This window comes from Phytophthora ramorum (assembly GCF_020800215.1).
Source record: "Phytophthora ramorum isolate Pr-102 chromosome Unknown Phyram_PR-102_s0015, whole genome shotgun sequence".
Lineage (NCBI taxonomy): Eukaryota > Oomycota > Peronosporomycetes > Peronosporales > Peronosporaceae > Phytophthora > Phytophthora ramorum.
The window spans coordinates 877,140-903,522 of NW_027150661.1; the positions used below are offsets into that span (position 1 = coordinate 877,140).

General features: G+C 56.2%; 6 protein-coding genes across 6 annotated transcripts; 1 reads left to right on the plus strand and 5 right to left on the minus strand.

Annotated features, from left to right (window-relative positions):
• Positions 1-650: 650 nt before the first annotated feature.
• Positions 651-1,574, minus strand: KRP23_12594 (bZIP transcription factor 1; the record flags this gene model as incomplete). Its single annotated transcript, XM_067883230.1, has 1 exon — positions 651-1,574. One exon carries the CDS (start codon positions 1,572-1,574, stop codon positions 651-653), a length of 924 nt encoding a protein of 307 aa, XP_067739502.1.
• A 1,493-nt stretch (positions 1,575-3,067) lies between these two features.
• On the minus strand, positions 3,068-3,991 carry KRP23_12595 (bZIP transcription factor 1; the record flags this gene model as incomplete). Its single annotated transcript, XM_067883231.1, has 1 exon — positions 3,068-3,991. One exon carries the CDS (start codon positions 3,989-3,991, stop codon positions 3,068-3,070), a length of 924 nt encoding a protein of 307 aa, XP_067739503.1.
• A 1,487-nt stretch (positions 3,992-5,478) lies between these two features.
• On the minus strand, positions 5,479-6,402 carry KRP23_12596 (bZIP transcription factor 1; the record flags this gene model as incomplete). Its single annotated transcript, XM_067883232.1, has 1 exon — positions 5,479-6,402. One exon carries the CDS (start codon positions 6,400-6,402, stop codon positions 5,479-5,481), a length of 924 nt encoding a protein of 307 aa, XP_067739504.1.
• A 1,475-nt stretch (positions 6,403-7,877) lies between these two features.
• KRP23_12597 (bZIP transcription factor 1) lies at positions 7,878-8,801 on the minus strand (the record flags this gene model as incomplete). Its single annotated transcript, XM_067883233.1, has 1 exon — positions 7,878-8,801. The coding sequence occupies one exon, from the start codon at positions 8,799-8,801 to the stop codon at positions 7,878-7,880; it is 924 nt and encodes a 307-aa protein (XP_067739505.1).
• A 4,041-nt stretch (positions 8,802-12,842) lies between these two features.
• On the plus strand, positions 12,843-13,709 carry KRP23_12598 (putative WRKY transcription factor 19; the record flags this gene model as incomplete). Its single annotated transcript, XM_067883234.1, has 1 exon — positions 12,843-13,709. The coding sequence occupies one exon, from the start codon at positions 12,843-12,845 to the stop codon at positions 13,707-13,709; it is 867 nt and encodes a 288-aa protein (XP_067739506.1).
• A 301-nt stretch (positions 13,710-14,010) lies between these two features.
• On the minus strand, positions 14,011-26,163 carry KRP23_12599 (Radial spoke head 10-like protein B2; the record flags this gene model as incomplete). The annotated part of the gene is made up of 5 exons (XM_067883235.1): positions 14,011-22,647; positions 22,708-22,815; positions 22,895-24,276; positions 25,231-25,505; positions 25,571-26,163. 5 exons carry the CDS (start codon positions 26,161-26,163, stop codon positions 14,011-14,013), a joined length of 10,995 nt encoding a protein of 3,664 aa, XP_067739507.1.
• Positions 26,164-26,383: the final 220 nt, after the last annotated feature.

Here is a 26,383-nt window from a genome sequence, read left to right on the forward strand (position 1 = left end):
CCTGGCCATAATTCAGATTCCAGAGTCTCAACAACTCGATGGCGTAGTACCGACACCTTGACTTCAAACTCCGGTGTTTCTTCACTGGCATCGGGCCCCGCAAGTCGAACAACGGCGGCCGAACCTTGGATCCGGACGATCGACAGGTACGCAAAGCCTTCGAGGGTTGGTACGTGAACCGGCCCGACGAACACCAGAGCACCTGGAACAACACCTTGGCTGGACATCCTGGCGTTGCTTGGACAATAGAGCTTGAGTGGGTAGTTAGGAGCGAGACTGCTTTATCGATCAGAGGAGAAACGGAAAGTGCTCTAGACTGCTAGCTTACTCAGGCCACTTCGTGCGACAGTTGCACTTCCTCGTGCTCTGGTCTTGGTCCAGAATATCCGGTCGTTACAAAACTCCTTCGTCTTCCAGGAAACCTGAACATCCTCCGAATGTTCCTCACCAGGTGGCGGCTTTTGCTTCTCAGTAGCCTCTAGGCTGCACCGCAGGGGCAACGCCAGCGTGTTATTCAAGCGCACACAACCTGGTGCATGGTCGGTTAAGGCGTATCCATAGTCCGATTTAGTTGTACCACAGTGTTGTGCGAAGAGCAGACTTCACTTCAAATGTACGTGTACTAAGCTAAGGTTCTAGGAGCTCTGAGCCTAACTGAAGCGCTTGCCAATCGAACCATCGACAGAGATAAGGGCCTGGTCTAAGACGTAGGCAGCATCCTCCAGCGAATTCAACACGCGGCTGATTGGTGCCAGGAAGTCCACGTCCATGTTTAAGCGCACGAGCTGGCAGCTACTTTCGTCCCACTCGAGGTACAACCTGCAAGGAAGAAGCAGACGCCGTCCGAGCAGCTTCGACCCTAGCTCGGCCGCCTTGAGGTCTTCCGCATCGTCTCTGCGGTATCCTCGCTCCTCAGCCAGCAGTTGCGGGAACACGTTCTCAAACGTTGCGTTTGTCGCTGTCACCCTGAGAGACGCTGAGACTTGGACGAGGTCCTTCGACAATTCCGTCATGTGGTCCAGCTGAAAGCACAAGTCGTCAAAATACGCCGAGTACCGCCGCCATTGCTCCATGAGTGCTTCCACACCTTGGTGTTTGCCTAGCATGACGTCAGGAGCCAAAGAAGATCGTAGAAAGACGACTTGCTGCTGGAATGTAGGACTTGGTTCGCCGCGACCGGTTTGCGCGCGGTGGGCCGGAGCATGTAGTCCGTTGCGAAAGAGGTGAAAATACTCCATCGCAAAGGTAAACACGCTGTGCTTGGTGCTGTAGAGCGCTCGATCTCGCTGCAGCGCGAGCAATGGCTTCTCTTGCTTCAATCTCGAGACGGCTTCCTCGAGGTCTTTGACTGCGTCGTTTTGCCTCGAGCGATAGCGTGCTTGGTTGGCGCGGCACTGCTCCCGACGACGAGCAGTTTTCAGACGAACAGGTTTTCGCTTGCCGCCATGACCCACTGGCTTTGGATTGCGCCGTCGAACGATTGCGCTGCTAGGCACCAAGTACGCACCGCAACGACCAAAGTCACGGACGCCATCAACGATGCTACGTTGCCGCGTTGTTTCGGGATCAGCCATATAGCGAAGGGGGTCTGCTACCACCGAGTGATTAGCTGGCAGTCGCATTGGCATTGGCATTGGCATTGGTATTGGCACCCGTCGCGTCGCCACGGATGGTGCAGTCGGAGATGACAGTCGAACGGTTGGGTCGGTCTCCGCAACGCGGGTGGTGTGCCTCCAATCTGTGCTGGTAAACCCTCTCTTCACGCGACCTCGGGTGAACAGGGGGCCAACCATCGTAGAGGTGGTGGCAGCGCTGCTGGCCAGGAAGGCGCGGTTGTACTGGGGAGGTTCCATGGCGCGCGTGAAGTGAGTGATCGGAGAGTGCCTAATTGGCAAGTGAGGTGTTTACTGCTCACGTGGTGTCCAGCAATGGCGACCACCACACTGATTACACTGGCCGTCAGTCTCCACGTGGTGCGTGAACAACGGGGCGTCATCCAGCTGGCCGCGATGGTTATGCCGACAGCCAAGGCCTTTCCATTGCTCTTTGAGTGTCAGGGTCTCGCTGGCTGGCCTTGTCAATAGAATCAATAGAACATCCGAAACAGAGCAGCGAGGGCTTGCCTGCATTGGGATTCGGCAGCACGGGCTCCCGGCTCGGAGGACTTAGCGTCCGCAAATCAAGCTAACGGATAAGTAAGTGCTGAGCGCAGCCACATACTACTATTTCCACACAATGGAAAAGGTATAACAAATCACTACTGATCGGAAAGCCGAATTTGCTCAAGGATACATATCATCCGTCGTTATCTGTTCAAGGCGAGATCATTCGCCGTTATCTGTCCATGGCCATGAATGCGTTAGAACGGAGCAGACTGGAAGAACCTGAGCAGAAGCCACAGAAGAAGCCACAGAAACCACCACTTCGTGTAGCCCATTGCTAAGATCAGGGGTGATCGCCAGGGCTCTTTCTTCGCGTGGAGGAGAGAGAAATCCTCCATGCTCCAGGTAACCACGAGGTGAGCAGCTGGCTCGAAACTCGAGTCCAGGCAATCACAGTGAGCTGGCTGTGAACCGTGCAGACGACCGTGCATGCGACGGGTATCCGTGCCGGGAAGCACTTGCTTCGAGACACGCTGCTGTTGTTCGTTGAGGCTAGCAACCGTACCGTACCTCGCCAATGGTACAGTTGTTTTCGTTCACGGTCTTGGGATGAAACTTTTGTGGTCAGTACAGTGTGGACGACCTCGCGAGGTACATTATCAAGTTCCCCGAACGCCGAGATACTGGTGATGACGCACACACGAACGTCCTATGTGTGTTGCAATCCGTCTTTGACCGCTTGTATTAATACCAATTGGCAGATAAGGTGGCGGCTTTTGCTTCTCAGTAGCCTCTAGGCTGCACCGCAGGGGCAACGCCAGCGTGTTATTCAAGCGCACACAACCTGGTGCATGGTCGGTTAAGGCGTATCCATAGTCCGATTTAGTTGTACCACAGTGTTGTGCGAAGAGCAGACTTCACTTCAAATGTACGTGTACTAAGCTAAGGTTCTAGGAGCTCTGAGCCTAACTGAAGCGCTTGCCAATCGAACCATCGACAGAGATAAGGGCCTGGTCTAAGACGTAGGCAGCATCCTCCAGCGAATTCAACACGCGGCTGATTGGTGCCAGGGAGTCCACGTCCATGTTTAAGCGCACGAGCTGGCAGCTACTTTCGTCCCACTCGAGGTACAACCTGCAAGGAAGAAGCAGACGCCGTCCGAGCAGCTTCGACCCTAGCTCGGCCGCCTTGAGGTCTTCCGCATCGTCTCTGCGGTATCCTCGCTCCTCAGCCAGCAGTTGCGGGAACACGTTCTCAAACGTTGCGTTTGTCGCTGTCACCCTGAGAGACGCTGAGACTTGGACGAGGTCCTTCGACAATTCCGTCATGTGGTCCAGCTGAAAGCACAAGTCGTCAAAATACGCCGAGTACCGCCGCCATTGCTCCATGAGTGCTTCCACACCTTGGTGTTTGCCTAGCATGACGTCAGGAGCCAAAGAAGATCGTAGAAAGACGACTTGCTGCTGGAATGTAGGACTTGGTTCGCCGCGACCGGTTTGCGCGCGGTGGGCCGGAGCATGTAGTCCGTTGCGAAAGAGGTGAAAATACTCCATCGCAAAGGTAAACACGCTGTGCTTGGTGCTGTAGAGCGCTCGATCTCGCTGCAGCGCGAGCAATGGCTTCTCTTGCTTCAATCTCGAGACGGCTTCCTCGAGGTCTTTGACTGCGTCGTTTTGCCTCGAGCGATAGCGTGCTTGGTTGGCGCGGCACTGCTCCCGACGACGAGCAGTTTTCAGACGAACAGGTTTTCGCTTGCCGCCATGACCCACTGGCTTTGGATTGCGCCGTCGAACGATTGCGCTGCTAGGCACCAAGTACGCACCGCAACGACCAAAGTCACGGACGCCATCAACGATGCTACGTTGTCGCGTTGTTTCGGGATCAGCCATATAGCGAAGGGGGTCTGCTACCACCGAGCGATTAGCTGGCAGTCGCATTGGCATTGACATTGGTATTGGCACCCGTCGCGTCGCCACGGATGGTGCAGTCGGAGATGACAGTCGAACGGTTGGGTCGGTCTCCGCAACGCGGGTGGTGTGCCTCCAATCTGTGCTGGTAAACCCTCTCTTCACGCGACCTCGGGTGAACAGGGGGCCAACCATCGTAGAGGTGGTGGCAGCGCTGCTGGCCAGGAAGGCGCGGTTGTACTGGGGAGGTTCCATGGCGCGCGTGAAGTGAGTGATCGGAGAGTGCCTAATTGGCAAGTGAGGTGTTTACTGCTCACGTGGTGTCCAGCAATGGCGACCACCACACTGATTACACTGGCCGTCAGTCTCCACGTGGTGCGTGAACAACGGGGCGTCATCCAGCTGGCCGCGATGGTTATGCCGACAGCCAAGGCCTTTCCATTGCTCTTTGAGTGTCAGGGTCTCGCTGGCTGGCCTTGTCAATAGAATCAATAGAACATCCGAAACAGAGCAGCGAGGGCTTGCCTGCATTGGGATTCGGCAGCACGGGCTCCCGGCTCGGAGGACTTAGCGTCCGCAAATCAAGCTAACGGATAAGTAAGTGCTGAGCGCAGCCACATACTACTATTTCCACACAATGGAAAAGGTATAACAAATCACTACTGATCGGAAAGCCGAATTTGCTCAAGGATACATATCATCCGTCGTTATCTGTTCAAGGCGAGATCATTCGCCGTTATCTGTCCATGGCCATGAATGCGTTAGAACGGAGCAGACTGGAAGAACCTGAGCAGAAGCCACAGAAGAAGCCACAGAAACCACCACTTCGTGTAGCCCATTGCTAAGATCAGGGGTGATCGCCAGGGCTCTTTCTTCGCGTGGAGGAGAGAGAAATCCTCCATGCTCCAGGTAACCACGAGGTGAGCAGCTGGCTCGAAACTCGAGTCCAGGCAATCACAGTGAGCTGGCTGTGAACCGTGCAGACGACCGTGCATGCGACGGGTATCCGTGCCGGGAAGCACTTGCTTCGAGACACGCTGCTGTTGTTCGTTGAGGCTAGCAACCGTACCGTACCTCGCCAATGGTACAGTTGTTTTCGTTCACGGTCTTGGGATGAAACTTTTGTGGTCAGTACAGTGTGGACGACCTCGCGAGGTACATTATCAAGTTCCCCGAACGCCGAGATACTGGTGATGACGCACACACGAACGTCCTATGTGTGTTGCAATCCGTCTTTGACCGCTTGTATTAATACCAATTGGCAGATAAGGTGGCGGCTTTTGCTTCTCAGTAGCCTCTAGGCTGCACCGCAGGGGCAACGCCAGCGTGTTATTCAAGCGCACACAACCTGGTGCATGGTCGGTTAAGGCGTATCCATAGTCCGATTTAGTTGTACCACAGTGTTGTGCGAAGAGCAGACTTCACTTCAAATGTACGTGTACTAAGCTAAGGTTCTAGGAGCTCTGAGCCTAACTGAAGCGCTTGCCAATCGAACCATCGACAGAGATAAGGGCCTGGTCTAAGACGTAGGCAGCATCCTCCAGCGAATTCAACACGCGGCTGATTGGTGCCAGGAAGTCCACGTCCATGTTTAAGCGCACGAGCTGGCAGCTACTTTCGTCCCACTCGAGGTACAACCTGCAAGGAAGAAGCAGACGCCGTCCGAGCAGCTTCGACCCTAGCTCGGCCGCCTTGAGGTCTTCCGCATCGTCTCTGCGGTATCCTCGCTCCTCAGCCAGCAGTTGCGGGAACACGTTCTCAAACGTTGCGTTTGTCGCTGTCACCCTGAGAGACGCTGAGACTTGGACGAGGTCCTTCGACAATTCCGTCATGTGGTCCAGCTGAAAGCACAAGTCGTCAAAATACGCCGAGTACCGCCGCCATTGCTCCATGAGTGCTTCCACACCTTGGTGTTTGCCTAGCATGACGTCAGGAGCCAAAGAAGATCGTAGAAAGACGACTTGCTGCTGGAATGTAGGACTTGGTTCGCCGCGACCGGTTTGCGCGCGGTGGGCCGGAGCATGTAGTCCGTTGCGAAAGAGGTGAAAATACTCCATCGCAAAGGTAAACACGCTGTGCTTGGTGCTGTAGAGCGCTCGATCTCGCTGCAGCGCGAGCAATGGCTTCTCTTGCTTCAATCTCGAGACGGCTTCCTCGAGGTCTTTGACTGCGTCGTTTTGCCTCGAGCGATAGCGTGCTTGGTTGGCGCGGCACTGCTCCCGACGACGAGCAGTTTTCAGACGAACAGGTTTTCGCTTGCCGCCATGACCCACTGGCTTTGGATTGCGCCGTCGAACGATTGCGCTGCTAGGCACCAAGTACGCACCGCAACGACCAAAGTCACGGACGCCATCAACGATGCTACGTTGTCGCGTTGTTTCGGGATCAGCCATATAGCGAAGGGGGTCTGCTACCACCGAGCGATTAGCTGGCAGTCGCATTGGCATTGACATTGGTATTGGCACCCGTCGCGTCGCCACGGATGGTGCAGTCGGAGATGACAGTCGAACGGTTGGGTCGGTCTCCGCAACGCGGGTGGTGTGCCTCCAATCTGTGCTGGTAAACCCTCTCTTCACGCGACCTCGGGTGAACAGGGGGCCAACCATCGTAGAGGTGGTGGCAGCGCTGCTGGCCAGGAAGGCGCGGTTGTACTGGGGAGGTTCCATGGCGCGCGTGAAGTGAGTGATCGGAGAGTGCCTAATTGGCAAGTGAGGTGTTTACTGCTCACGTGGTGTCCAGCAATGGCGACCACCACACTGATTACACTGGCCGTCAGTCTCCACGTGGTGCGTGAACAACGGGGCGTCATCCAGCTGGCCGCGATGGTTATGCCGACAGCCAAGGCCTTTCCATTGCTCTTTGAGTGTCAGGGTCTCGCTGGCTGGCCTTGTCAATAGAATCAATAGAACATCCGAAACAGAGCAGCGAGGGCTTGCCTGCATTGGGATTCGGCAGCACGGGCTCCCGGCTCGGAGGACTTAGCGTCCGCAAATCAAGCTAATGGATAAGTAAGTGCTGAGCGCAGCCACATACTACTATTTCCACACAATGGAAAAGGTATAACAAATCACTACTGATCGGAAAGCCGAATTTGCTCAAGGATACATATCATCCGTCGTTATCTGTTCAAGGCGAGATCATTCGCCGTTATCTGTCCATGGCCATGAATGCGTTAGAACGGAGCAGACTGGAAGAACCTGAGCAGAAGCCACAGAAACCACCACTTCGTGTAGCCCATTGCTAAGATCAGGGGTGATCGCCAGGGCTCTTTCTTCGCGTGGAGGAGAGAGAAATCCTCCATGCTCCAGGTAACCACGAGGTGAGCAGCTGGCTCGAAACTCGAGTCCAGGCAATCACAGTGAGCTGGCTGTGAACCGTGCAGACGACCGTGCATGCGACGGGTATCCGTGCCGGGAAGCACTTGCTTCGAGACACGCTGCTGTTGTTCGTTGAGGCTAGCAACCGTACCGTACCTCGCCAATGGTACAGTTGTTTTCGTTCACGGTCTTGGGATGAAACTTTTGTGGTCAGTACAGTGTGGACGACCTCGCGAGGTACATTATCAAGTTCCCCGAACGCCGAGATACTGGTGATGACGCACACACGAACGTCCTATGTGTGTTGCAATCCGTCTTTGACCGCTTGTATTAATACCAATTGGCAGATAAGGTGGCGGCTTTTGCTTCTCAGTAGCCTCTAGGCTGCACCGCAGGGGCAACGCCAGCGTGTTATTCAAGCGCACACAACCTGGTGCATGGTCGGTTAAGGCGTATCCATAGTCCGATTTAGTTGTACCACAGTGTTGTGCGAAGAGCAGACTTCACTTCAAATGTACGTGTACTAAGCTAAGGTTCTAGGAGCTCTGAGCCTAACTGAAGCGCTTGCCAATCGAACCATCGACAGAGATAAGGGCCTGGTCTAAGACGTAGGCAGCATCCTCCAGCGAATTCAACACGCGGCTGATTGGTGCCAGGAAGTCCACGTCCATGTTTAAGCGCACGAGCTGGCAGCTACTTTCGTCCCACTCGAGGTACAACCTGCAAGGAAGAAGCAGACGCCGTCCGAGCAGCTTCGACCCTAGCTCGGCCGCCTTGAGGTCTTCCGCATCGTCTCTGCGGTATCCTCGCTCCTCAGCCAGCAGTTGCGGGAACACGTTCTCAAACGTTGCGTTTGTCGCTGTCACCCTGAGAGACGCTGAGACTTGGACGAGGTCCTTCGACAATTCCGTCATGTGATCCAGCTGAAAGCACAAGTCGTCAAAATACGCCGAGTACCGCCGCCATTGCTCCATGAGTGCTTCCACACCTTGGTGTTTGCCTAGCATGACGTCAGGAGCCAAAGAAGATCGTAGAAAGACGACTTGCTGCTGGAATGTAGGACTTGGTTCGCCGCGACCGGTTTGCGCGCGGTGGGCCGGAGCATGTAGTCCGTTGCGAAAGAGGTGAAAATACTCCATCGCAAAGGTAAACACGCTGTGCTTGGTGCTGTAGAGCGCTCGATCTCGCTGCAGCGCGAGCAATGGCTTCTCTTGCTTCAATCTCGAGACGGCTTCCTCGAGGTCTTTGACTGCGTCGTTTTGCCTCGAGCGATAGCGTGCTTGGTTGGCGCGGCACTGCTCCCGACGACGAGCAGTTTTCAGACGAACAGGTTTTCGCTTGCCGCCATGACCCACTGGCTTTGGATTGCGCCGTCGAACGATTGCGCTGCTAGGCACCAAGTACGCAGCGCAACGACCAAAGTCACGGACGCCATCAACGATGCTACGTTGTCGCGTTGTTTCGGGATCAGCCATATAGCGAAGGGGGTCTGCTACCACCGAGTGATTAGCTGGCAGTCGCATTGGCATTGACATTGGTATTGGCACCCGTCGCGTCGCCACGGATGGTGCAGTCGGAGATGACAGTCGAATGGTTGGGTCGGTCTCCGCAACGCGGGTGGTGTGCCTCCAATCTGTGCTGGTAAACCCTCTCTTCACGCGACCTCGGGTGAACAGGGGGCCAACCATCGTAGAGGTGGTGGCAGCGCTGCTGGCCAGGAAGGCGCGGTTGTACTGGGGAGGTTCCATGGCGCGCGTGAAGTGAGTGATCGGAGAGTGCCTAATTGGCAAGTGAGGTGTTTACTGCTCACGTGGTGTCCAGCAATGGCGACCACCACACTGATTACACTGGCCGTCAGTCTCCACGTGGTGCGTGAACAACGGGGCGTCATCCAGCTGGCCGCGATGGTTATGCCGACAGCCAAGGCCTTTCCATTGCTCTTTGAGTGTCAGGGTCTCGCTGGCTGGCCTTGTCAATAGAATCAATAGAACATCCGAAACAGAGCAGCGAGGGCTTGCCTGCATTGGGATTCGGCAGCACGGGCTCCCGGCTCGGAGGACTTAGCGTCCGCAAATCAAGCTAACGGATAAGTAAGTGCTGAGCGCAGCCACATACTACTATTTCCACACAATGGAAAAGGTATAACAAATCACTACTGATCGGAAAGCCGAATTTGCTCAAGGATACATATCATCCGTCGTTATCTGTTCAAGGCGAGATCATTCGCCGTTATCTGTCCATGGCCATGAATGCGTTAGAACGGAGCAGACTGGAAGAACCTGAGCAGAAGCCACAGAAGAAGCCACAGAAACCACCACTTCGTGTAGCCCATTGCTAAGATCAGGGGTGATCGCCAGGGCTCTTTCTTCGCGTGGAGGAGAGAGAAATCCTCCATGCTCCAGGTAACCACGAGGTGAGCAGCTGGCTCGAAACTCGAGTCCAGGCAATCACAGTGAGCTGGCTGTGAACCGTGCAGACGACCGTGCATGCGACGGGTATCCGTGCCGGGAAGCACTTGCTTCGAGACACGCTGCTGTTGTTCGTTGAGGCTAGCAACCGTACCGTACCTCGCCAATGGTACAGTTGTTTTCGTTCACGGTCTTGGGATGAAACTTTTGTGGTCAGTACAGTGTGAACGACCCGTGGGGTATCGAGTTCATCAGACACTGAGGGTGCTGGAAACGACTTGGGCCTGTGACAACGTGAGAATAAAGCAGTAGCAGGTAAGTACGCCAACGAGTGATCTAGGCGAAACTTTTGCCTCTGAGGAGAAACGAGAGAATGTGCTTGCCTCTGAGAGGATCAGCGTGCCAAACATACTATCGCTGGTGATGATGCGCAAACGAACGTCCAGTACAGGTTGCAATCGTCTTTGACCTTCAGTACAAAGTGGGGGCATTTGCTGGGTTGAGGCACCATTGCTAGATGTCAACAACAACCGCTCAAGCAAGACCCCGAGTCGCTATACTACATGTACATACCTGTACGGTTCTACCTTGGCAAAACAGCTCTCCCTGGCTCCCTCCACACTTGGGTCGTCATTGTGGTTGTTGACAGTGCGCGGTCGCTTCTCTCCATGCCAAATTGGCATTGCCGCAAACGATGCCAGCGACGATTGCAGGAATCTCCTCGGCTGCCGGCTTTGGCTGTGTTACCGTGGGGCTTCGCTATCGGTTGTGGACAGCGGGCGGCGGCATCAATGGTCTGCACGGGGCCAAAGGAATCATCGCTCAGCGTCGAACGCGTGACGAGTGAGCCGTCAAAAAGGAATCGAGAAGGAACCGAGCGCGAACATCCCCAGCGTAACACTCTGAAGATGCGCTACACCGCACGTGCCAGCTACCCCCGGAAGGAAGGAGCCCGGTGCGATCGAGGCCGCTAAAATTTCGGACCAAAGTTGCCGTCGTTGGCTTGCTGCTTCGGTGCCACCAAAACATCGATGCTGCACTGCAGACCAGCGCGGTGATTTCTATTTTCTGGCTTCGACGACGAGCCACAAAGTCTAACTGGGTCCTCTGTGTGTGTTTAACTAAGAAGCTATTGAATCCTGGCATCATTGGAGGCTTTGTCTTATTGACAAACCTGGGGTCCATTTTCGCTTCTTGGTAAAGCTTTTGATGGCCAGGTCCACAGTTCTGCGGTTTGTCATCTTTTTGTTGCAAGGTGGTGCGCGCGAAGCTGAGTCACCCGAATTTGCATGTTGATTCATTGGCGTTGGTCTCCGAGCGCGATACCGGCAGCGCCAATGCGAACATCGGGAGTAAATGGCGAAAAGTTAGCTTTTGCCAGGACAACGTGCAGCACATGGAGGCCACAACTTGTGGCCACAAGTGACCAGAAGGTCTTCGCCGACTCGCGTGCCGACATGTACCAGTTGCACTCAATGATATCGTGCTCACCTCGGAGAACTTCATGTGCTGCAACTTCTTCGTTTTGTCTGGGGACGCCAATGATGGCCAGGACGTATGTGTACCGAGTCGATGGGTATTCGGTGCAACCCTCATTACATGGACAAACGCACAGGTCGACGCGCGCGCTGCTGGCATCGCGCTGCGAGGACCAAGTTGGTCACCTACCTCAGTGAACCAGCTAACTCACCGCAAATGCAAATTCGGGTGACTCAGCCTCGCGCATCGCGTGCCATTGGCGGAGCAGAAAGATGACAACCTCGCTGCCGATGCAGAGCTGAAGAACTGAGCATCGACGCTCTATCCGTTGAAGGAGACTCGCGCTCTTGAGTGATACTTTGTGGTCTCGTCGAAGCGCTTGGCGGTGTCGACAGTCTGCAGCCATCGACGAGCGAGCCCGGAAGCAGACCGCACACTCCTTTCCGAGGGTAGCTGGCACGTGCCGAGTGTTACGCTGCGCTCGGTTCGTTGACGACTCGCTCTTGACAGCTCACTCGACACGCGTCCGATGCAAGCGCCGTTGAGCGAGGATTCCTCTTGGGCCCCGTGCAGACCATTGCGCGCTGGCCCTTACCTCATAGCGATAGCGATAGCGGAGACCCGGCCAAAGGCAGCTGGCGGCGAGATTCCAGCCACTTGCCGTGTTCAGCGGCCTCGTCACTCACCCGCGTTTCTGCGCAGAGCGCATCACCGTTCGAAACGAATGTCGAGCGTCATCGTCCAGCCGCCGTCGGCATCATTAGCGCTGGCATGGAGAGAAGCCGACTTCGCCGACAACAACAACAGCAGCAACAACAGCAGCAACAGCAACAGCAATGGTGATTCATGTGTGCGCTCACTCGACGAAGCCGGAGCCTTTTTCGCCCGTGCAGGCGCTGCAAATTGGTCCTGCAGACGAAGGTCTCGTCGACGAGCGTCGATCCCACGATTTGCTTGAAGTTTATGGTGTCTACAGGTATTAGACTTGCTTTTTGTATGCAAGCTGAAGTTAAATGCGCAAACTATATGGTCCGGCTCTACCCCTTTAAATGACGATAGGCGTGTGCAGACCAGAACTAGATTGTCAAGATGCGGATGTAGACGAAGGGCTCGCCGCCACAACCCGTATAAAATAAAATCCTCCGCGGCACACGGGTCCCGCACTAATCGAATTTACACCCCTTCCTTGCGCGCTCATCTACATCCCCGGCTCCCGCCCGATCCTGCAGAGGGCTTGCTCACACTGAACTAAGTATGAGCTCGCAGGCCTCGCAGCAAGCAGCAAACACCCACCGCGACACCCAAGCGACAGCAGCGCTCACATCCTCCATGCTCGTCATGCTCGGCCCTCGCCGCCGTCGGCCTTCCACCTCCACAAAGCAGAAGGCGACAGTCGATCGCGTCCGCTTTTGCCCGCGTGCATAGAAGCCTTCTTTGTTTCCCGACCTGTATACGAGCGCATACTCAAGTCAAGTCACTCGCGACACACTCATACTCGAGACCAGCAGTCTCCGCCGCTCCGTGTTTGGCCATCATTTGCCAATCGGCGCACTCGTCCGCAGGCCTAAAAATACCGCCGTGTATCGGAGCCCGCCCCCAAGAAGCGCAACCAACGCACCACCAACGGCCATGCGCACCAAGCAGTCCGCCGAGTTCGAGAAGCAGGAGAGCACGTGGATCTACCTGCTGCACCAGCAGGCGCCGCCCCAGACGCGTCTCTCGGCCGAGGCTTCTCTCTCGCTGCCTCCGCTGGACGCCCCCGGGCCCGCCAGCGCCTTCGCCGAGCGGCAGCAGGCCACACAGCCCTCGCGCGGCCTCCTCCTGCCACCGCCACCGCCACCGGCCATGATGCTCTCGAGCCAGGACAAGGCGTGGACGCCCAACAGCCTGCTGACGCTGTCACTCCCTCGCTTGAGTGACCTCGGAAATAGTACCCCCAGAGACGCCAAATCGCCGCCCAGCGGCCTCAGCAGCAAGCGCGCCTGCTTCCCCAAGAAGTGCGACTTCCCCATGTGCAAGAACAGCTCGCGCAGCCGCGGCTTCTGCTACAGCCATGGGGGCGGCCGCCGCTGCCGTGTGGACGGCTGCTCCAACGGCGCTGTGAGCCGCGACCTGTGCAAACGCCACGGAGGTGGCCGTCGTTGCCGCGTGGCCGGCTGCAAGAGCAGCTCCGAGAGCGGCGGCCTGTGCTACAGCCACGGCGGGGGCCGTCGCTGCAGCCTCACGTGGTGCTCGGCCCGAGCCAAGAAGGGCGGCTTCTGCGCCGTGCACTTGACCGGAGACCGGTCGCCTCCTTCTTCGGACAAATCTACGGATTCTGGCGACGCTACGTCTTCGGAGAAAGATTCGGATGTTGGAAATGCTGCGATTGCTACGGGTTCGGTCAATGCAGAGGTGCATCCGAATGTGGTCGAGACGCTGCTGTCGTTGGCCAAAGACCAATCAGCGGAGGAAGAGCCCAAGAATGCTTACGCGATCGCGTCGCTACTGAACTAGAGACGACGTGTTATGAGCAACGGAGGTCAGGCCGGGGCAGCTGCAGTTGCCGCTGCCATATTTAAGTGCATTCAGTCGGCCTCGCCTCTCTTGTTGTCGCCCACCCGCTGCGTGTAGTGACTGTTATGAACCGATCTAAGCATCAAACATAGGAATTTACTTCCTGCACAATTGGGGCGTTCACGCCCCCATGTCATGTTTCCCAAAATCTGAGAAGACGGTTCTCAAAAACCAAAAACAACGATGCTTGTTTGTCAACAAATGGAGTTTGCTAACTGTTTTTTTTGTAGTGGTGCAGTATTCATGAAGCCCCGGGTGCCTTCTCTTCAACGTGCTGCTCGAGTTCTGCTGGGTGCGTCCAGCTCGTTTCACCCGTGTGCCGGTTGTAGAAATACACGCTGCCAGCCTCGTCGGCGACTTCTTCCCAGTGATCACCCGGTTTCTCTTCCTGAGCAACTTGAGCTTCGTCCATCAGCAGCTCCAGCAAAATATCGTCCGCCTGCATCTCCGGCGGAGGTCCGTCGGCTGCCGCGACGACGTCTTTGGTCATGCGGTTGTAGTAGCAAACGTCGCCCGAAGCTGCGTCGTACACTTCGCTCCAGCACGAAGACGCCACCGTCCACTTGCGCGGCTTTCGACCTTCGCGCTTTGCCGAGAGGTTCCACAAGTGCCATTTGGTGGCCTCGTGGGTGCGAAGCTCGCCCTCTTTCGCAAAGCTCAAGCCCGGACAGGACCGACAGAAGTGGGCAAGGCGTGGCAGTGCTGGGTAGTGCACGCGCTTGGGCTTCGGAGCACCGTCGTCGGCGTCAGCTTCTTCGTCGCTGCTCGATGGTTCGGGACAAAGCTGCACAGTCTCCACTTCACCTTCTCGCTGAGGCGGAACAATCTCCACGACGTCTTCCAGCAGCCCAAGTAGCGTACGCAGCTTCTTGACCCCGAAAGTGCCGGGCACAATGGGCTTGTGCATCGACTTTTCGAACGCCGCAGGGAACTCACTCAACGGCACTTTACCCGATGCATTGTATCGACTCACGACCTTGTGCACTTCGAGTTTGAGGATGGAGAACTCCTGCGCCAGAGCCGCGTCGGACAGAATTTGCCCAAGGACAGTCTCTTTCGGCACGTGGCTTGGGTCCGTTGCCCCCGATACGTCTTCGCCAACGTCTACATCAGTTTGTCCAAGGTCGCCGTTAACTTCTGGCTCGCCAGTGCGTTGGGTCGAAGCGGACTTCGGACCTGTTCGTGGACGAGTGATGTGTTGCTTGGCCATGGGCTCGCTCTCAGCTTGATCCAGCGCGTCCAGATCGTCTAGCACCTTGCGAAGCCTTGCACGCTTCTCCTCCAGTGTTGTCATGGTACTCTGCCCAGCCTCTAATTTGGAGCGAGCCTCGTCAGCAGCTTGAATTGCGTGTTGCTCTGTTGCTCTCTCGGCAGCCAGCTCTTCACGCATTCGCAGCAACATCAAGCGCTGCGCATGCACACGCTGCACCGTGGGGGCGATTTCGGCTGCCCTCGAGGCATATTGATACGCCGCACGTACCCACACGCAGGCAGCTGCTAGTGCTGGAGAGATCGTGTGCAGCTGGAAGTTGCTCGGCCGAAGCCGCGGGTGGTGTATGACGCTCGTGATCGAGAGCAGTCGAGCGCGGCGAGGCCCATCGGCGAACGAGTAGGCGTCAAAGAGCGGCAGAATGTACAGCGCCTTGACGGCGTACTTGTGAATAAGCCCCTCGCGGTCGCCTAGGACCACGTTGTCGTCGCTGCTGGACAGCATTCGCAGTATATCCTCTCGTGACGGGAACTCTGCAGGCTCTGCGGGGGCCTTCAAGGTAGTGTTGTCGCCCAGTTGGCGCTTTTGCTTCTCGTACCTGGCCAGCTTCTCGAGTCTCTCCTTCTCGTCCAGCTCCAGCTGGAAGTTCGAGGTGAAGGTGAGAAGCACACAAAGAGCTTTGAGCACCGACATGAACGTGTTGTCCAGCTTTGCTGACCGCAGACGATACCAGTCCATCGGTTCCAACTCGTGCAAGCCGTCAACAGCCTCGCGATATTTGCGCTCGAGCTGTTGCCGGTCCTGCTTCCAGAACTGCTCGACTTTGACCTGCATGGTCTCTTCCTGAGCCTCCGCATCACTGAGTTCGGCAGCCATGGTGGCGACGCGCGCTTTGGCCTCTCGCATTGTGCGAGCACACAGTTCTTGCTCATTGCGCAGCTTCTCCAGTTCGGGTTCATGGGCCTCGATCGCGTTTTGCACGGCTGCATGCTCAGTGGACGTCTTCTCAAGCACCTCGGCCCCTACCATGACGCTCTGTGTCTTGGCCAGCAGATGAACCACAGCTTTCACGAAGGCGTCCTCGGGGTCGACACCTTCCGGCAACGTGGGCAGTTGCCGCGCTATCATCACCGCGTACGGCGTCCGGAACTTGGTAGGCAGCAGGTCGAGCTCCAGCTCCCCAGCGATGTTTTCTCGATGCAACACGCCGAAGTACTGCACGAACGTAGCGGTTGCCAGCTGAGAGCTTGGCTTACTGAGCCAAGCTGCGCGTTCGCCATGTTCCCAGCGCCCAAGACGCTCCAACGGCTCGCTCTTTCCGCCCAAAGTGCCTTCGCCGCTAGCACTGCGAGAAATGAAGGTGCCTTCCCCGTGCATTTCGTCGTCCTCGAAAGGGCCTTCGTACCTGTCACCGTTTGGAAACACAAGAGCACCATGGCCATGCCGCCTAGTGTGCCACATTGCACCCGCGTAGTGACTCCCGTCAGCATATTCAACAGCTCCTGGGCCGTCCAAGAAGCCATCGTGGAAATCACCAGAGATCCGATCGCCGTTCGCGAGAGTGCGAATGCCGCTCCCGTGCCAGAGTCCTCGGCGGAAGAACCCATCGAAACGAGAACCATCAGCTAGCACGAGTTCACCCGGACCATTGTGGTGGTCGTGCGCCCAGTAGCCTTCAAACAACTCGCCGTTGTCAAGCCGCTCGATGCCGTAGCCATGACGCTGACCGTCCTTCCACTCGCCCACGTACTCGCCCCGATAAAAAAGCATGCGTATGTGCAGCGTTCCCAGTCCGTGGAATTTGCCACGTCGAACAGAGCCTTCGTAAATGTACGAGGCCGGACAAGACGTCACTCGGAAGTTCGCCCCACTGGCTGTGAAGGGCGAGAAGAAGTTGTCGACACCTTCGCCTTCCCAAACTGTGCCATCTCGACATGTGAACTTCCCCCAGTGTCCGTGTGAGAGTTTTCGAGTCTTTCGTGGCGGATCAGGCTCGGCACCAGCACTGGAGATCGCAGGTTTCGTGGCACTGGCGCTAGCGTCCTCGACCCACGGACCTTCGTAGATAGAGCCGTCGTTGTATTCGAGAAGCACTTGGCCTCGGATTCTGCCGTCTACGAAGGAGCACTCCAAGCGCACGTACGTGTGTGGCAGCTCACGAAGTTTTGGCTTGCTGTCCTTACGCGTTCGCCGTTTAGACTTCGAGTTTGAGGGCGCGTCACCAACTTCAGCAGCGTCACCACCAGGTTCTGGTGTACTTTCAACCATCGTTGGTGCTGAGGTTGCGCTGGTGTTTGACTCGGAGGTGGCTTGGCCAGCGGAGGTTGCGCTGGTAGTACCATTTGAAGGTGACACGGCAGCTTGAGCAGGAGACCTGCCTGGTGACTTCCCAGCGTCATCACGCAAGTATTCTGCATCTGTAGCCTTGCCAGTCAGGAATCGTTCATGCAGTGCGAGGTCGTGGTTGGCTATCTGCAGCGACTGCAGCGGCATCTTCAGCTCTTCTCCAGCGGCGGCTGCCTCGGCTGCTTCGCGGGCCGCTTTTGCGTCTGCCATGGCAAGCTCCACTCGCGTCATTTTGGCTCGTGCCATTCCTTCTCGCTCAGCGCGTTCACGATGGTACACGATGCGCGCCTGGTCCTTCCTCAGTTTTCCCAGCAAGAAGGCTTCGTCACCTTCATCTCGTTGCTGGCGCAGCTTCTGCCGCTCTGCTACATGCAGCAACTGCAAACGTCGCAGTTCTTCTTGCAGTGCCTCAAGCTGCTTCTTCCGCGTCGATATCATGGCGTCCCAAGCATTTAGCGTCTCCACCTCGCTGTCCATGCGTCCCAAGAGTTTGCGGAGATCGTCTTGGTACTGCGCAAGAAGGGTGCGGTGGTTCTCTAGAACGTCCGAGCCTTGCTTGTGCGTCTCCTGCACTAGTGCACGAACTCGCAGCGTCCGAATGAGTTGGTGTGTAAACGGCACGAAAGCTTTCTCGATGGCGCCCAAGCGATCCAGTTCCTTCTCCATCATGGCGATACGCTGCTCGGACGACGCGATCAATGCGGCCAACTTCTCCTGAACCTGAGCCAGCGACACCTCCGCTTTCTTCTTCTCGCGCTTGAGCGACTGCTTTTGCCACTCTTCGCCGCCGCTCGCTTTGATGCGCTTGGCCTTGAGTGCCACGTAGTCTTGCAACTCGCCCTCCTCGTGGCGCAAGATGTCCAGCTGCGTGTTGGTCTCGACTCGGAAGCTCTCCAAGTCCAGCTCCAGCAACCGGATCGTCTCCAAGACTGCATTGCGTCGCCCCACGTTCACTTCAGGAAATTCAAAGTCCACCCCGAAAAGTGGCGGTGGCGTTTCCAGTCGGTTCTCGCGATCCCGTCGGTCGAGCATTGCACGCTTAGCCAAGTTGCGCGCCTGAAGGTCTTGACCGCGAGCCAGCCAGACCTTCACTGCGTCCTGACATTTGCCTTCAATGTAGACTTCCTCCTCAATCTTCGCCTGCTCCGCTTCAACTCGTTCGTACTCATCTCGTGCTGCTGCAAGTGCTGACGATGCTTGACGGCGGACCGGAGCGCGTCCAGGAACGATGTGTCGTCGTGGCTTGCGGAAGCAGTACTGCCGTGAAAGCTCGAGTATCTCCATGAAGAACGCGCTGGCCTTCTCGTCGGGTGTGGGGTGGCTCACTGTCGCGTTCCAGAGGTGATAGCGGAGCGCGCGCTCGGAAGCGCAGACGTGAGCACAGGAGCGGAATGGACAAATGAGCGGAACCGCGTGCGTCCGGCAGATGTGCTCGCCAACTTCTTCACTGGAACAGAAGCCGGCGGCTTTGCACACGGTACAGGTCAGCTCCACTCGAAGTTGGTGCGCTACGGCGTCTTCTATCTCCATGGCGGCAGTCTCACGTGCTTCGAGCGGGGTGGTGTCAATAGGCGGTCGTGTGAGTCGCACAGCGGTGAGATAGCTTACTTCTGTAAGTTCTTCGGGCATTTCCAGGAAGACGCTGGCTAGACCCACTCCTTGGACATTCTGAGCCGCAACACGAACGCGCATTGACTGCTCGCACTCGGGGAGGATTGGCCACAAGGTTGTCCTCGTTGGCACGCGCGGTGGAGGATTTTGTTCTTTGTCGTCTCCAGGTGGTTGGTCGCCTGCAGAGGGTTCGACACTGGCAACGCAGCTCCCAGAAAGACGGCAAGCTATTGAACTGCCATCCGACACGATGGCTTTGCCTGCGAGCGCCTCGTTGCCGCTTTCGTCCTTCCATTCCACGACGTACTGCGTGATCGGAGCGCCATTGTCTAGTGGGGCCTCCCAGAACACATCCACAGCTTTTCCAGCCCTCCAGCGTCGGAAGGGGATAGCGTCTGCGGCCGCCTTTTGCTTTGCAGCGGCAGTGACCTCAGCTACTGTCATTTGACTGCGGTGTTGAGATAGAAGCTGCTCGTCTTTGGACTCTGTGAGCTCAATGAGCCTGATTATTTCACGCTTGCTGTCTTCAGTGTAAAGAACTTCGGCAGTGCAGGCATCGTACGGGTCTACCGCTTCAACGCGAGCTTCGTACCAGTTCTCGTCGTCCAGCTCCACCTCCACAAAAGCACCGACAGCCAGAAATTCGAGCGGAGACTTTGGGGTTGCCACCACCTGCACTTCGACCACAGCCTCGGGCTTCTGCTGCTGTAGTACGTGAAGCGCACGGCCTTGAGCAGCTAGTTCGTCACGCTCTCTGGTCGCCTGAGCATTTCCACGCGCTTCTTCCAAAAGCAGTCGAGCTTCCTCACGGTCTCGCCAGGCGATTTCTTTGTCAAACCCAGCAAGGAACACGATGGTCTTCTCCTCCAGAACGCTCAGGTCTGCATGACGCTTGGCGTATCCGCGCGGACCTTCGCGAGAGCGATCGGTGTTCCAAGCACCTTGACGTTCCAGGAGCTGGGCTTCGAGCCGCTCTTCGCGTTCTTGAGCCTTGAGCGTTTTCACGATCTGGAGACTTTTAAAGCGTGATTCAACCGAGTTCCTCTCCAGCCAATTCCACTTGGTCACTACCTGGGCCACACCAGCAGTTGCAGCTTCTCCTGCTGCTTTACCAGGATGTACTTGACCGGTCAAGAAATGAGCTACTCCCCAGCCGTGCGGGACCAAGGCGGCGCGAAACCTTTGAGGTCTATCGATATCCGGTTGCTCTGTTTCCCAGATCGCTATCTTCCGTTCTTGAAACACGCCATGCACAAGCGCCCAGCCTTCGGAAGCACAGAACGAGCAGTTTGCCAGTTGAGGGAAGAAGAACTCCCGAGCTGTCGCGTGCTCCTCTTCAAAGCTTTTCGCGAACTCAGCCCCGCCGATAAACGCAGCCAGTTCAGCTTGTCCTCGGTTAGCGAGTCGTTTGGCGACGGCGACGGTCGTAGCTCGCTGCACCCAGCGTATCGGATAATGGATCAATCGATCGATCAAGCGCGTGTACGGAGCTGGCAGAAACACGGGCCCCTGGCTATCGTTCACCAGAGATCCTTTGTATTCGACGGGAGCAAGTCGCATCAACACCTGCTCCAATTCACGGCGTCGAGCCATGAACCTCTGGACGCGGTTGACCACCTTCTGGATGTCCAAAGGTTTGTCGGGAAGCCCAGGCGGAACATCCATCGGACGGACGAGCTGCAGCATCACAAGCATCCGCGCTACTCGAGTGTTGGCACAGCGCAGCGTTTTGAGAACAGTCAGCAGCCCTTGTTGCCGTCTGGCGGCATTGATTCCTTGGAGCTCGAGCTCGCGTTGGTACTGCGTGCGAGCAAAGTACACGCGAGCCATGCACTGTATCACGCGAGCGGCACAGTAGCGTTTGGATTCATCTGCGATGGACGCAGCATAAGCCTCGAGTTCCTGCCTCCATTTGGCGCTGATCTTGCCGTCAGGACCACCCACGCTTATCGCGTACGCAGCAGAGAATGCCAGCTCGGGTACGCGGTGAAGAACGCGCTTGGCAGGCTCGAGTTTAGTCGCCGGGATCAGCAGTGGGAAGAACTCGAGCTCGCCGTCCAGATCCATCTTGACCTGAGCCACGCTGTCGGCCACGCTCAGCACAAACGCAGTCTCGCCACAGCGAGGGTGGCCAGGCAAAACGACTCGGACCGCTCCGCCTCGATCTACGCGCTCCTCCTCGCGTTGTTTGTCATTTGCAGCGCTGTTTACCATCGTCTCAAAGTCGCCGAGATAGCGTTTGGCAGCCTGCGACTTGCTCTGCAGCCGCATGAAGTTAAATGCTCGACGTCTAGACTTCTCAGTCACCGCAGGCGGAGGAGCCGTAGCTTGCGACTCAAGCTGTTTGGCCGCGTTGGCGTCCACCTTCTTCTTTACCACGCTGAAGAAGGCTCGCAACTCGTCAAAGTCTTCACGCACCTCGCGGAAAACCGAGCGGATGTCTGTGAGGAAGGTGACCGGATCGAGGCCAAAGAATGCAAGAAAGCTGCGGAGGCCACGCTGAGTCGGGCGTGTTGGTGCGCCAAGAGTTCGCAGCATTTTGCCTTCCACCGCTCGTCGTGTCAGCACCTCCATCCTCGTGATGTAGCTCCGTCTGAGCGCAGCGGTGCGTCTACGAGCAATGCGGCCACGATACATAGCTTGCACGTGTGCAGCGCAGCGGATCTGGACTAGCAGCTCCTTTTGCGATGCAAACCAACGTCGCGCCAAGTACCCGCGTATATGGCGCTGGATGGTAATGGCTGCGAGGCTCTTCGTGCGCTCGAGACGTTCCCGCTCCAGTTGTCTGCGTCTCGCCTGAACCCGAACAAGCTCCTGCATTTCTGCTTCTTGCTGCTTACGGAGTAGGAATCGCGCTCGACGGACTTCCTCGATCAAGTGACGCGCTGCAACTCCGCGCCACCGACGCTGCAGTACAATTACCATCCGTAAGTCACGCTCCACTTGGCGCATATGTGCTTCCTCGACCGCCATGGCGTCCCTTTCGCGCTCTGCACGCAGATACTCCCGAAGCCGCGCTTTGCGGGTTGCAGCCAGCAAAAGCGCTTTACCAAGTCGGCCACGCCACGCGTTCTGGATCACGACGGTGGCCCAAACCATGTACAAGTAGTGGTTCTCCATCTGCCGCCGAGAGGCCACGCCTCGCCAGTACGCCTGCAGCCGCGTCGCCATGAAGTGTGCGTGCTGCACGTCGCGAAGGTGCGTGACCCACAGCGTGAAAGTGAAGGCCAACTTCGCGTTTTCCATCATGGCTCGGACACGCGCACGGCAGTGCTTCGCATACTGCGTGTGGGCCGCCCAAGAGGCGAAGACGCGGACTTGCGTTCCGTTCATGAAGAAAGCCAGCGCTCGACGCTGTCGGTTGCGTATTTCGACCTGCTCTTGCGTGAACTCGTACCACGTGCTCACAGCCCGCGCAGCATTCATCATACGAAGTCGTGCTGCTACTCGACCAGAGACGGCTCGAAGTGCCACGAGTTCATCGTGATGTCGGCGCCACCGCAGCCAGCACTTGGTGACGATATTGCTCGAGAATTTCGCGAAAGCGCGGCGTTTGGCACGCTGCTCCCGCACGAATTCTGTCCAGGCATTCCATACGAGGAGTTTGTCTCGATGGAACATCTTGCCTGCTAGACGCCGGTATTTGTCTCGAAGCTGGCGCTCTCGCTGCGCGTTTTGGTGCCACTGGCGGAAGGACCAATGGGTCAAGCTCTGCACAAACACACAGAATGAGGACTGACACTGCAAAAGCTAACAAACAAGTGCTCGTACCCCGCAGACGATGGACATGGTCGCCTTGAGCAAGAAAAGCTTTTGGTCGCGCATGAACCCCAGCCAAATCCGCCAGACCAATCTCTTCGCCGCCATGTTTGCACATTCCTGGTGCAAATTTCAACGCAGAGAATTTCCCGTTGTTAGTCTACCAGCTACAACAAGCTTGGAAGGTTAAATCACGCACCCTGCCCTCCAACTGCGGCGTTGAGTTGTGGGTCTCGAGTGAGACCGTGTTCAAGAACACCTTGGTGACCAATTCTCGACGCCGTTTCTCCTGAGCTGTGTGAGTTCGCCACGCTTCAACTACGCGAGGCATCGACTGGCACTTCCAGAATACCAACGCTTTCTTCGCGCGTACCCGCTTATGCTGGACGAATTGCTTCCACACAGCGAAGATGCCTGGTAACTTGCGTTCTGCCCAAAAGTTAAAGGCCTTCGCCGCCTTCAGCGCAGCCAAAGCACGCTTTTGCTCTCGCTTCTTCTCCAAGCACACCATTTTCCACGCGGAAAACACTTTGAGCTCGGAGCGGTTGCTCCAGTAGCTTTGGGCCCGGCGAACGCGACGGTCGTGTCGCCGCTTTCGCCATCTGTACTGGATCAGGACGATTGCTTTGGTGACCTTGCTTCGGGTAAAGAAATACTGCATTCGACACTGGTAGCCCCGGAACACGCGCTGAATGTCCAGCGCAGCGCAAAACTGTTCCCATTCGCGATCATCCTGCTCAGCTTGCTTCTCGCGCGCGCGATATCGGACACGGAAGCGAGCTTGGAGCCGCGTCGCCAGCTCGGCACTTTTGGTCGAGTGTGCCAGCAACTTCTCTCGCCTTCGAGCCTTTTCTGCTGCCTCTGGGTCTGAAGCTGCGATCCCTCTGAAGGACTCCTCATTGTCTACAATGACTTCAAGGCCGTACGGATTGTCTGCACGACTGTGGAGTAGTTTGGCGAGCTCTGGCACTTGGATAAGTGGACACTGAAACACGTTGAGGTGGCGCAAGAAGCTGCACTTGTTCCAGATCGTAGCGATACCTGCAGGAGCGACACCTTCGCTGTGGCAAAGCTCGAGCACCTCGAGCATTCGCAATCGATCACTGAGAGTACGGCAGCACGCAGTGTCAAGCTTGTCGACTGGGTGGCCATGAAGCTCCAAGTGGGTCAAATTTCCTGGTAAGCTTTGAAGCCCGCGACTCGAGAGTTTAGCACAACCCGAAAGGTAGAGCACTTCTAGTGACTGCATCACTGCCAGCGGGTAGAGTGTGAGATCATCAACGCTCACACAGTCGCGAAGGTCCAGGACGCGCAGAACCTTGTTGTAGCTTGCCAAATTTGTTAGCATCGCCCGTGATACGTTTTCTTGACCGGCAAGGCGCAGATCGGCTAAATACCGACACGCTTTCACAACTCGGACGAGAATTGAGGCAGAGACGGGAGCAACGTTGGAGAAATTGAGAAATGTCAGCGTCTTGGAGCACGTGCCGAGCACCGCGAGCATCGCTTTTTCTCCGACATTGGGACAGTTCGACAACGTCAGTCGTTGAAGGGGCTTGAAATGGTTCTTAGCGGGGACTTCTGTTGCCAATGTACTCAAATTCGCGTTGATGCCATCGGTTCGGAAAAACTTCTCAAATCCTGCATCAGTAAAGCCCCTGCAGCCGGAGAAATCAACCTCTTCAAGCTTCAGTAACCCAGCCAAGGCAAGGAGACCTTTATCAGTGAGTCCGATGCAACCTGAAACCTTGAGACTCTGAATTAGTGGACACGCTGCAGAGATCCAGGAACAACTCAAATTGGTCAGCGAAGTGCACCCAGAGACATCAAGCTTTGCCAATCTCGGGTAGTTGCTGACTGCGCGATTGCCGAAGAAGCTGGGCACGGAACACAAACACTCAAACGACGCATCTGTGACGTCCACGCAGTAGCTCAGGCTCAGCTCTTCAAGTGCTCGAGGCTGGTTCGAGAACAGCTCCTTCATTGTGGCGTCGGTGACCTTGCGACAACGGCGAACGGAGAGAGTTTTCAAGTGTGGTCCGCGTTCTTTCGCCAATGGTACCATTGCCGCATCCGAGACGAAAATGCAGCAGTCAACACGAAGCCTTTCAAGTCGCTTCATCTTTTTCAACAACTGCAGCACAGCCGAGTCCGTCACGTGCTCACATCCGTCCAAGTTTAAGCTGACCAGCCGCGTAAAAGACTCTGCTACTGCTCCAACGAGATCATCCGTCACGGAATCACTTTCTGCGAGGGATAAGTCGTCCACTGATGGGCACCTGCGCGCTATGGCATGGAAAGCTGCTTTCTACAGTAAGTGCAGCCTCGACCCATACAGAGACGGCTCGGATTAGTATGCAGGTTGTCTCCTAGCAAAAGCTGCACGAACGGACTCACCGGTATGTTCTCGGACTTGGTCAACGCCAGGCGATGAAGCTTCGAGCAGTTTTCGAGCAGTGTTGCAAAATCTACAAAAGTCACTTGTGATGAGTATTATTGCTGTAGGATCAGGCAAATATTCTGTTCATTACGCACCTTTTGCCTTTGTGAGCGTCACAAGGCCACTCAGATCAAGATCTGTGCAACGTCGAGAGAGTTTTGTGGCCATCTGAGTAAGCACTGAGCTGTCCTCTTTGCAAAACATAACCCAGTCACTCAAGTCGATCTTCGACAGCGGCTCAAACGAATTTTGCTCGTAAAAAAGTTGGTCAGGGAGAACCAAGCCAGCGTTGGAATTTGCCACTCTACCAGAGTGCTGGTTATCTTGCAGCTTTGGAGATCCCGGTGAAGCACCTCCACCAAAAGCCTTCCTGCCAGACAAAACACGAGTCAGCAAGCTCTTCTTCATGAACCGTAACCTCAATCTCTAACGCACCCGTTGCACTCTGCCAGCAACTGCTCCATGACAGCTTTGTCTTTGTTGGTCGGGCTCATGATCGGAGGCAGCGACACAGCGGCACCTCGAGCCAAACTGTCCTTCGAGTCCACGTAGCGCGCAGTCTTTCGAGGCGGACTCTCTTCGGACGACCGCGGACGACGACTAAAACCCCGTTGAACTTTCATTCGAGTTCTCTCCTCAACAGGAAAAATCGGCGGCTGTGCGAGCACTCGCTTGTCTCGAAACATGAGCAAATCCCCGTCGGGGACGCGTTTCGCAGCTCCTGCACCTGGTACAGCTGGCTTTTCAACCGGAGCTTTCAACCAGGTCTCGAATTGTGACAGTTCCTCTCCACGCAGACGTGAACCCCGTCGGTTGCTAGCCGAACTCGAAGGTTGCGATGGCTTGCCCCGCTTAACCGCATTTTCGTCGTCTTCCTCATCTAGGACGAAATTTTGATCCAAGATTTCGTGACGCGATAGCCTGCTCGCGCTTTTTCGCGGAGCGTGTGGAGAGGAGATCGGCTTGGGTTTCTTGTAGCTGGGGCGATCGTGGAGCACTTGCAGGTCGAGCGCGTGGCGTTTGGCCATTGCGTCGATGGATTGGGACTCAAGTGCCTCTTCATGGCCTAAAGACTTCGTAGCGGCGCCTAGAAGACAGTCTTGTAAAAATACAGGAACGAAGATGGACGGTGAAGAACGACCCGTGCAGGCAAACAAAGAGTATCATACGCATTTTCAACTTGAAGACAAGAACCTACCACCTGCTTCGGACAGGAAGGAGACAAACAGAACGGAGCGATGGCAGGAG